The following is an 11383-nucleotide window of genomic DNA, read 5'->3' as shown; positions in this document are numbered from 1 at the left end:
CTATATATAATACATAGCTACTATAACTACTATATATAATACATAGCTACTATAACTACTATATATAATACATAGTTACTATAACTACTATATATAATACATAGCTACTATAACTACTATATATAATACATAGCTACTATAACTACTATATATAATACATAGCTACTATAACTACTATATATATATATAATACATAGCTACTATAACTACTATATATAATACATAGCTACTATAACTACTATATATATATATATATATATAATACATAGCTACTTTAACTACTATATATATATATATATATATATATATATAATACATAGCTACTTTAACTACTATATATAATACATAGCTACTATAACTACTATATATATATATATATATATAATACATAGCTACTATAGTATTGTTTGAAACCTTGAGGTCAGTTCGACTGTTCTCTCTGAGGGTGGGATCTTGATTTAACAGATTGAATGACCGTTGTTCCAGCAGATGGGAGGGAGACCGCACCAGGAGTGACTCCCCATGGTCCCAGTCCCCGGAGTGCTCCTCAGGCCACAGCTCTGACCGCTCCAGCCAGCACCGCAAACACAGGAAGGAGAAGAAGAAAGCCAAGCGCAAGAAGGCCAAGAAACGCAAACATGCCAAGAGACAAAAAAAGGAGTCCACCAAGAGCAAAGAGCCAAAACAGTCGCCCGTCCGAGAGGGTCAGGGGTCAAATCCTGGTGATATTGAGAGAAGGTCCCTCTCCGTGTCCCGGACCCCTTCCGCCCACAGACGCTCCCCCAGGAAGCAGTGCTCCGGGTCGGGCAAGCGGCGTCACTCCTCCCCTTCATCCAGAGACTCCAGTTCCTACACACCTAGCCGCTCCAGATCCAGGGGCAGGTCTATGTCTTACTCCCAGTCCAGGAGTCTGTCTCACTCCAGAAGCAGGTCTCTATCCATGTCAAGGTCCACATCCAGGTCTCGATCCAGATCCCGGTACAGATCCAGGTCCAGGTCTTTGTCCCGGCTCAGGAGGAGAAAGGCAACCAGATCCTCCAAGAAGCCCAAGATGGCTGACGTCAGCAGGCTAAAGCCAGACGCCGCAGGGGCAGTGAAGGGTGTAGAGACCAAAGGCACAGCCCTCCCTGCCACCCCAGCCCCTGAGAACGCCCCTGTCATACCCATGAGTGACAGTCCCCCTCCCTCACGCTGGAAGCCCGGCCAGAAACCATGGAAACCCTCCTACGTCCGAGTCCAGGAGGTCAAGACCAAGACGACCCCGGCCTGCCTGTCCCCCATAGGCCCCACAGCCCCCAGTACATCTGAGACCCACCCAGAGAACTCCCACCTGGAAAAGAGCCGTGGCTCTAAGAGCCACAGACACCAGAGAAGATCACCCAGCGGCTCCTACAGGAGCAGGTCCTACAGCCGGTCTCACAGTCACTCCAGGAGTCACTCACGGTCCAGGATACGGTCACCAGGTCACTACTACAGCAGATCCTCCTCCTACAGCAGGTCAGACTCATATGACTCTCACAAGAGAGACCTAGACAAGACTTTAGACAAGACTATAGACAAGGGCTGGAAGCAGTACTACAACTCTCTGAAGCGGATCAAGAACCTGGATAAGTACCTCAAAGCGCCTGACTCCCAGATCAACATGTTTTCATCTGACTCTGAGGACGGAACAGCCAGCGAACACAGTCCTGGGCCCAGGCAGAATGGCTCCAAGGGACCGAAGCTCTTTGGCACCTTATCAGAAGACCAACGTCGTCAGGAAACGGAAGCAAAAAGTCTGAAACCAAACCAAAAGTCCTTGGAGGAACCCAGCAGTAGGTCAGAGTGGGACAGTGACGGGGATAAACTAGGCAGAAAGACCAGCCTGGTGAACAACCAGAAGCCTGATGTTAGGTCAGCAGAGATTCCTGACCAGAGACTAGCAGCTCTCGCTGGGTGGGACTCTGAGAGCGACTCTGAGAAGGTGCTGCCCAAGATGGCCACCACCGAGCCCAAGGTCTTCCTGTCAGAGAAGGAGGAGGGCGAGGCCAGCTCCGAGTCAGAACACGAACACCATGTGCGGTCACACAGCAAGATGAACAAAGCCCCTGGAACCTCTGTGTTGCTGCTTCCTGCACCTGTACATAATGCCACCCCATTGGAGGGGAGCCCTGAGAAGGGCCCCGAGGCAGAGAGACACAAGAGCAGGAAGAAGAACAAACGTAAACACAAACACAAGAGGAGGAGCTCTGCCAAGTCTGGCTCCCACAGGTCAAAGGTCAAGTCGAAGCGGTCCAAGAGGAAACACCAGAAGCTGAAGGAGACATTCCACTGGCAGCCGCCAATGGAGTTTGGAGAGGAAGAGGAGGAGGATGAGTCCCAGAAAGAAAAACGTCTGGAGCAAAAACATGCTGCTGTAAAGGATAGTCCTCAGAGAGCTGTCAGGGGAAGACCTGGCAAATCCCCACGTCTGGAAAAGGAGGACAAGGAAAGTCCTGCTTCACCCAACAGAAACAGTTCAGTACAGCCAACGCCTCACAGCGTGGAAGATGCAGCAGAGATGACCAAAGAACTGAAAGCTAAACCAACTGCCAACTCAAACCCAAAACACACAAAACCTCAGGACCTCACTGCTAACCTGCCAAAGATGGATCAGCCAGAGATGGTAGACGATATGGAGATCTGCACCCCAGAACATGACCTCCCTGACCCCACTACCGAGCCACCAGGCCAACAGGCACCAGATATCAGTCTGAAAACACTGTCTCCTCTGAGTCGCTCCTTAAAGAAGGGAGACGTGCTTCTCTCACCTGTTAAAGATCCACAGTGTACAGCCTCTCTGCCAGCTGTGATGCTAGCTAGTGTCGAGCAGCAGGAAACTGCAGCAGGCAGAGCCGCTGGTCCTCCTGTCGACCCCAAATGGAAGCCTCTAAAGGGGATGGCTGCTCTGCAAGCCCTGAACCCAAACCCCTCCTCCATGGCTCATCTGCTCCCCACCAGACTCCCGGAGCACAGTTGGTCCCGGACCCAGCCCCAGGAAGGCATCAGGCCCCAGGGTAGCAGGACCCAGAGCCAAGGCGGGAGGACCCAGGGGGGAGTCAGCATCCAGATCAAGAGCCAGAGCCGGGTGCGTCCGGGGTCGCTTTTCGACGAGGTACGGAAGACGGCCAGACTGAACCAAAGGCCCAGGAACCAGGACAGCAGTTCCAGTGAGGAGAGGTCTGCAGCTGGAACCGGGGGAGGGGCCACGGAGGAGAAGCGGGGCAGCAGGAGGTCCCGGTCGGGGTCTAGCCATTCCCACAGGTCCCGGTCCAGAGGAAGATCCCCCTCCTCCAGCCGCTCCAGGAATAGATCACGCTCCTCCAGCTACTCCTCCAGGTTTGCTGACTGGCTTACTTACTTACTGGCTTACTTACTTACTGGCTGACTGACTGGAGGGTTTACTGGCTGTCTGTCTTACTGACTGACTGGGCGGTTTACTGATTGACTGGTTTACTGGCTGGTTGGCTGACCGACTGACTGGTTGGGTGGCCGGCCGGCTGGTTGACTGACTGAAATTATTGATGTTATTTTGATATGTAGCCAGGTAATGTCTGGTTTGTGTAATATAAAGGTAATTTATGCAACATATCCAGGTTTTATGATCTACAGGTCTGATATGGACGGGACAGAAATACTCTGATTTAATCTGGAACTCTTCTCCTAGGAGTCGGAGCAGGAGTAGGAGGAGGTATCCCAGAGGGCGCTCCCGGTCCCGCAGCATCACCTACCGCAGCTACAACAGTCATAGTCGGACCTATAGTAGAAGTAATTCCAGAAGCCGTTCCCATGATCGACGCAGGAGATCCAGGTAGACTAGACAAGTAGACCTATCCATCTGTCCTCCTCAATGTAGACCATCTAGACCTGTCCATCTGTCCTCCTCAGTCATGTCTCCATGGTTTCTCTACATGTGCATCAACATTCCAAATATACATTTTTGGGGTTTGTGGGTAAACTCCAGCTACAGTACATTCGGAAAGTATTCAGACCCTTTGACTTTTTCCCCATTTTGTTATATTAAGTCTTATTTTAAAATTGATTTATATTGGGGGTTTTCGTCATCAATCTACACCCAATACCCCACAATGACAAAGCAACATTTATTTGAAAGAATAAAAACTGAAAGATCACATTTACATAAGTATTCAGACCCTTTACTCAGTACTTTGTTGAAGCACCTTTGGCAGCGATTACAGCCTTGAGTCTTCATGGGTATGACGCTACAAGCTTGGCACACCTGTATTTGGGGAGTTTCTCTCATTCTTCTCTGCAGATCCTCTCAAGCTCTGTCAGGTTGGATGAGGAACGTCGCTGCACAGCTATTTTCAGGTCTCTCCAGAGATGTTCGATCTGGTTCAAGTCCGGGCTCTGGCTGGGCCACTCAAGGACATTCAGAGACTTGTCCCGAAGCCACTCCTGCGTTGTCTTGGCTGTGTGCTTAAGGTCGTTGTCCTGTTGGAAGGTAAACCTTCACCCCAGTCTGAGGTCCTGAGCGCTCTGGATCAGGTTTTCATCAAGGATCTCTCTGTACTTTGCTCCGTTCATCTTTCCTTCGATCCTGACTAGTCTCCCAGTCCCTGCCGCTGAAAAACATCCCCACAGTATGATGCTGCCGCCCCCATGCTTCACCGTAGGGAGGGTGCCAGGTTTCCTCCAGACGTGATGCTTAGCATTCAGGCCAAAGTGTTCAATCTTGGTTTCATCAGACCAGAGAATCTTGTCTTCTCATTGTCTGAGAGTCCTTTAGGTGCCTTTTGGCAAACTCCAAGCGGGCTGTTATATGCCTTTTACTGAGGAGTGGCTTCCATCTGGCCACTCTACCATAAAGGCCTGATTGGTGGAGTGCTGCAGAGATGGTTGCCCTTCTGGAAGGTTCTCCCATCTCCACAGAGGAATTATAGAGCTCTGCCAGTGACCATTGGGTTCTTGGTCACCTCCCTGACCAAGGCCCTTCCCCTCTGATGACTCAGTTTGGCCGGGCAGCCAGCTCTAGGAAGAGTCTTGGTGGTTCCAAACTTCTTCCATTTAAGAATGATGGAGGCCACTGTGTTCTTGGTGACCTTCCTGTGCTGCAGAAATGTTTTGATACCCTTCCCCAGATCTGTGCCTCGACACAATCCTGTCTCTGAGCTCTATAGACAATTTCTTCGACCTCAGGGCTTGGTTTGTTCTCTGACATTCACTGTCAACTGTGGGACATTATATAGACAGGTGTGTGCCTTTCCAATCAATTGAATTTACCACAGGTGGACTCCAATCAACTTGTAGAAACATCTCAAGGATGATCAATGGAAACAGGATGCACCTGAGCTCAATTTCAAGTCTCATAGCAAAGGGTCTGAATACTTATGTAAAATGTATTTCTGTTATTTATTTTCAATACATTTACAAAAATGTCGAACTCTTTTTGCTTTGTCATTGTTGGGTATTGATTGTAGATTGAGGGGAAAACAAATACGAATAAATTTTAGAACAAGGTAACAGTGTGGGAAAAGGGGTCTGAATAATTTACAAATGCAGTGTGTATTTGGATGAAGGGTGAATACTTTAATACTTTAGTGAACACTCCTTTGTCTATCTTAACACAGGTCTGACTCCTATGACACTTCCTCCAGTCGGAGTCGTAGCCGCAGCTCCAGCAGGAGACGTGGGAGAAGGAGTGATAGCTACAGGAGCTCCAGGTAAGAGCCCCCTCACACAAACATCAGACAGGTATATTCTCAACACCCCCCATCTGACAGGTATATTCTCACCCCCACCTGACAGGTATATTCTCACCCCCCCACCTGACAGGTATATTCTCACCCCCCCACCTGACAGGTATATTCTCAACCCCCCACCTGACAAGTATATTCTCAACCCCCCCCCTCACACACACATCTGACAGGTATATTCTCACCCCCCCACCTGACAGGTATATTCTCAACCCCCCCACCTGACAGGTATATTCTCAAACCCCCCACCTGACAGGTATATTCTCACCCCCCACCCCCTGACAGGTATATTCTCAACCCCCCACCTGACAGGTATATTCTCACCCCCCCACCTGACAGGTATATTCTCACCCCCCCACCTGACAGGTATATTCTCACACCCCCACCTGACAGGTATATTCTCACACACCCACCTGACAGGTATATTCTCAACCCCCCACCTGACAGGTATATGCTCACCCCCCCACCCCCTGACAGGTATATTCTCACCCCCCCACCCCCTGACAGGTATATTCTCACCCCCCCACCCCCTGACAGGTATATTCTCAACCCCCACCCCCTGACAGGTATATTCTCAACCCCCCACCTGACAGGTATATTCTCACCCCCCACCCCCTGACAGGTATATTCTCACCCCCAACCCCCTGACAGGTATATTCTCAACCCCCCACCTGACAGGTATATTCTCACCCCCAACCCCCTGACAGGTATATTCTCACCCCCAACCCCCTGACAGGTATATTCTCACCCCCAACCCCCTGACAGGTATATTCTCAACCCCCCCCACCTGACAGGTATATTCTCACCCCCCCACCTGACAGGTATATTCTCACCCCCAACCCCCTGACAGGTATATTCTCACCCCCAACCCCCTGACAGGTATATTCTCACCCCCAACCCCCTGACAGGTATATTCTCACCCCCACCTGACAGGTATATTCTCACCCCCACCTGACAGGTATATTCTCAACCCCCCCACCTGACAGGTATATTCTCACCCCCCCACCTGACAGGTATATTCTCACTCCCTGACAGGTATATTCTCACTCCCTGACAGGTATATTCTCAACCCCCCCACCTGACAGATATATTCTCAACCCCCCACCTGACAGGTATATTCTCACCCCCCACCCCCTGACAGGTATATTCTCACCCCCAACCCCCTGACAGGTATATTCTCACCCCCAACCCCCTGACAGGTATATTCTCACCCCCACCTGACAGTTATATTCTCACCCCCACCTGACAGGTATATTCTCAACCCCCCACCTGACAGGTATATTCTCACCCCCTGACAGGTATATTCTCACCCCCAACCCCCTGACAGGTATATTCTCAACCCCCCCCCCACCTGACAGGTATATTCCCCACCCCCAACCCCCTGACAGGTATATTCTCAACCCCCCCACCTGACAGGTATATTCTCACCCCCCCACCTGACAGGTATATTCTCACCCCCAACCCCCTGACAGGTATATTCTCACCCCCAACCCCCTGACAGGTATATTCTCACCCCCAACCCCCTGACAGGTATATTCTCACACCCCCACCTGACAGGTATATTCTCAACCCCCCCACCTGACAGGTATATTCTCAACCCCCCCACCTGACAGGTATATTCTCACCCAGGTTAATTAACTGTTCTCTTCTCCTCTTGCTAAAGTGACTCCACTATTTTTTATTTTTTATGTATTATTTTTCTGGGGGGGTGGGGGGTTCTCCCCAATTTCGTGGTATCCAATTGTTAGTAGTTACTGTCTTGTCTCATCGCTACAACTCCCGTACGGACTCGGGAGAGACGAAGGTCGAGAGCCATGCGTCCTCCGAAACACAACCCAACCAAGCCGCACAAGGCAAACCCTCCCTAACCCGGACGATGCTGGGCCAATTGTGCGCCGCCCCATGGGTCTCCCGGTCGTGGCCGGCTGCGACAGAGCCTGGGCTCGAACCCAGAGTCTCTGGTGGCCACTGCGCCACCTGGGAGGCCTTAAAAACATTTTTAAGAGTCTAACCATCCACTTAACTAGACTAAAGTGAAATATTTAGTTATATTTTCACTGTTTTCCCTCATTCATGTGTCTGTCCCTCTGCAGGTCCTACCACTCCTCTAGTCGCAGCTCCTCCCGACACTGGAGTCACAGTGGAAGATACAGCTGATCTGGACCATGTCTGTTACCGTCTCTGTCCTGATGACTCATGAGTCTGTCCTGATGACTCATGAGTCTGTCCTGATGACTCATGAGTCTGTCCTGATGACTCATGAGTCTGTCCTGATGACTCATGAGTCTGTCCTGATGACTCATGAGTCTGTCCTGATGACTCATGAGTCTGTCCTGATGACTCATGAGTCTGTCCTCATGACTCATGAGTCTGTCCTGATGACTCATGAGTCTGTCCTCATGAGTCTGTCCTCATGAGTCTGTCTCTGATCCTGATGAGTCTGTCTCTGTCCTGATGACTCATGAGTCTGTCTCTGTCCTGATGACTCATGAGTCTGTCTCTGTCCTGATGACTCATGAGTCTGTCTCTGTCCTGATGACTCATGAGTCTGTCTCTGTCCTGATGACTCATGAGTGTCTTGGTCCTGATGATTCATGAGTCTGTCTCTGTCCTGATGATTCATGAGTCTGTCTCTGTCCTGATGATTCATGAGTGTCTTGGTCCTGATGATTCATGAGTCTGTTTCTGTCCTGATGATTCATGTGGGCTGATCTGGTTCATGATTCATGTGGGTCTATACAGCTATCATGCCTACCCTCCCTGTCACTCAGTGTCATACCGAACTGGACAAGAGTACAAACAGATCTGGGACCAGGCTACTCATTGTCATACCGAACTGGACAAGAGTACAAACAGATCTGGGACCAGGCTACTCATTGTCATACCGAACTGGACAAGAGTACAAACAGATCTGGGACCAGGCTACTCATTGTCATACCGAACTGGACAAGAGTACAAACAGATCTGGGACCAGGCTACTATACATGCCTCCTTTTGTTCTCTCATCTTCTATTGGGAACTTATTTGTTTACTTCTTATATAGAGGGAAAAGTAATGACCTGTATGTCATTTGTGTGGCTATCAGAAAGCATTCATACCCCTTGACTTATTCCACATTTTGTTAGAACCTGAATTCAAAATGGATTAATTATATATTTTCTCTCACACATCTGCACACAAAAACCTCTAATGACAAAGTGAAAACATGTTTTTAGACATTCTTGCTAATTTATTGGAAGTTAAATACAGAAATATCTCCTTTATGTAAATATTCACATCCCTGGCAGCGATTATAGCTGTGAGTATTTCTGGGTAAGTCTCTCAGAGCGATTACAGCTGTGAGTGTTTCTGGGTAAGTCTCTCAGAGCTTTCCACACCTGGATTGTACAACATTTGCACATTATTCTTTTTTAAATTCTTCAAGCTTTGTCAAATTGGTTGTTGATCATTTTCAAGTCTTGCCATACATAATTAAGCCACTCAGGAACATTCAATGTCTTCTTGGTAAGTAACTGCAGTGTATATTTGGCCTTGTGTTTTAGGTTATTGTCCTGCTGAAAGGTGAATTAATCTCTGGTGGAAAGCAGACTGAACCAGGTTTTCCTCTAGGATTTTACCTGCTTAGCTCTATTGCATTTATTTTTATCCTGAAAGACTCCTAGTTCTTACAGATGCCACATTTTTGACAGTTTTACTTTAGTGCCTTAATGCAAACAGGATGCATGTTTTGGAATATTTGTTATTCTGTACAGACTTAATTTTTTTCACTCTGTCAATTAGGTTAGTATTGTAGAGTAGCTACAAGGTTGTTGATCCATCCTCAGTTCTCTCCTATCACAGCCATTAAACTCTGTAACTGTTTTAAAGTCACCATTGGCCTCATTGTGAAATCCCTGAGTGGTTTCCTTCCTCTCCGGCAACTGAGTTAGGAAGCCTGTATCTTTGTAGTGACTGGGTGAATTGATACACCATCCAAAGTGTAAGTAATAACTTCACCATGCTGAAAGGGATATTCAATGTCTGCTTTTTAAAAAGTCTATCTACCAATAGGGGCCCTTCTTTGCGAGGCTTTGGACAACCTTCTTGGTCTTTGTGTTTGAAATTCACTGCTCGATTGAGGGACAGTACAGATAATTGTGTGTGTGGGGTACAGAGATGAGGTAGTCTTTCAAAAATCATGTTAAAGACTATTATTACACACAGTGAGTCCATGCAAATTATTATGTGACTTGTTCAGCACATTTTTACTCCTGAACTTATTTAGGCTCCTTGTCATAACAAAGAGGTTGAATACTTATTGACTCAAGACATTTCAGTTATTCATTTTTTATTAATTTGTAAAAAATAATACATAATTCCACTTTGATATTATGGGGTATTGTGTGTAGGCCAGTGACACAACATCTAAATTTAATCAATTTTATATTCAGGCTGTAACAACAAAATGTGTAATAAGTCAAGGTTGTGAATCCTTTCTGAAGGCTCTGTATATTTGTTTATTCCTAACACAGTTTTAATTTGTTTTTTAAAATTCATTTTATTTAGTTTTGATTTTATACACTGAAATAACTGAATGTACATCAAGCAAGAAACTGATCCAATGTTGAGTTTATGATAGACAAGTTCTAATGTTTTTGTTTGAGAATGATCAATGTGTTATAAATGTATTTGCTAGTTTGCATTTAAATGGCGGTCACCACACATCATGTGGGTAAAGGAAGAAAAGCAATACCTTAAGCTGCTTGGACAGGGTGAGACGGGAGGCAGGACAGGGTGAGACGGGAGGCAGGACAGGGGCTCTCTGGTTGGTTAATACTGGTTAGCAGGAGGTGTTTATTGTTTATTTTTCTTGTCATAAAAGTACAATTGTTTTCTCTAGATTGCAGGAAATGGCAGTTTGACGTTCAAAAACGCAAAAAAACATTCTGGATCCAAAGGGCACTGCCCCCTTGGCCGTATTCTGCAGCGCCACATTGTTAACAAATCCTGGGGAGAACCCTGGGTTAGTAGTGGTTGGTACTGGATCATTCTCATTAGTATATACCGCAGCAAACTATACCAATGTTTTGCAAAGGAAATTCGTTTCTTATTAGTCAAGTTCAGGTCAGGTTTTCTTCCATTTTTGAGCCAGTGATTACAGAAGAGAAATGCCTGTTTAGTTTTTCACTGAATATTTTCATTGTTCTAACAGTTATTTTGCCTCAATAGTTTCATGAATGTACAACGTGTATTGACGAGATGTCTGTATCCTGCGGTCTTTGAAAAGGCTGCATTCAAACATTAAAACTCAAGTAAGGCTTTTGCATTTTCTAATTTGTTCGGTGTTGATTTTCTGGTATGGACACTGTTCTATGGTCAGAGGCGACAGGGCTGACACCCACTGCTCTACTGTATGGTCTACTGTATGGTCTACTATAGAACAGGTTCACTATGGTCTACTGTAGAACAGGTTCACTATGGTCTACTGTAGAGCAGGCAGCTGTGATCGAGGGGCCTCTGGCGCGTCTCCAGCCCCCTCCTGTATTTACATGTATTCTCTGAGATGCACACAATGTACCTCCTTTTTTAAATATTCCAACAGAGATCCTTCAGTGAGAATCTTTTTTTCTGTGACAATTAATAGTTATCCCTCTGATGGCCCAGAGACC

The 11383-nt window shown here is 47.1% G+C and overlaps 1 protein-coding gene across 5 annotated transcripts in view; it reads left to right on the top strand.

Annotated features, from left to right (window-relative positions):
- The window catches only part of nktr (natural killer cell triggering receptor), an 82967-nt gene extending 71919 nt beyond the window's left edge, over positions 1-11048 (top strand). For 3 of the 5 annotated variants that reach the window (XM_071414056.1, XM_071414062.1, XM_071414061.1), the window contains 4 exons: positions 466-3357; positions 3686-3829; positions 5610-5702; positions 7829-11048. In XM_071414056.1, the coding sequence (XP_071270157.1) occupies positions 466-3357; positions 3686-3829; positions 5610-5702; positions 7829-7892 (3193 nt within the window). In that variant the 3' untranslated portion in view covers positions 7893-11048. The remainder of the gene's footprint in view (positions 1-465; positions 3358-3685; positions 3830-5609; positions 5703-7828) is intronic. The other 2 variants (XM_071414060.1, XM_071414059.1) reach the window with 2 other exon arrangements.
- The last annotated feature ends 335 nt before the right edge of the window (positions 11049-11383 follow it).

The sequence above is a fragment of the Salvelinus alpinus genome, chromosome 8 (assembly GCF_045679555.1).
Source record: "Salvelinus alpinus chromosome 8, SLU_Salpinus.1, whole genome shotgun sequence".
NCBI classification, from domain to species: domain Eukaryota; kingdom Metazoa; phylum Chordata; class Actinopteri; order Salmoniformes; family Salmonidae; genus Salvelinus; species Salvelinus alpinus.
The sequence above is the reverse complement of the archived record's forward strand: the minus strand, read 5'-3'. Positions and strand labels throughout refer to the sequence as shown.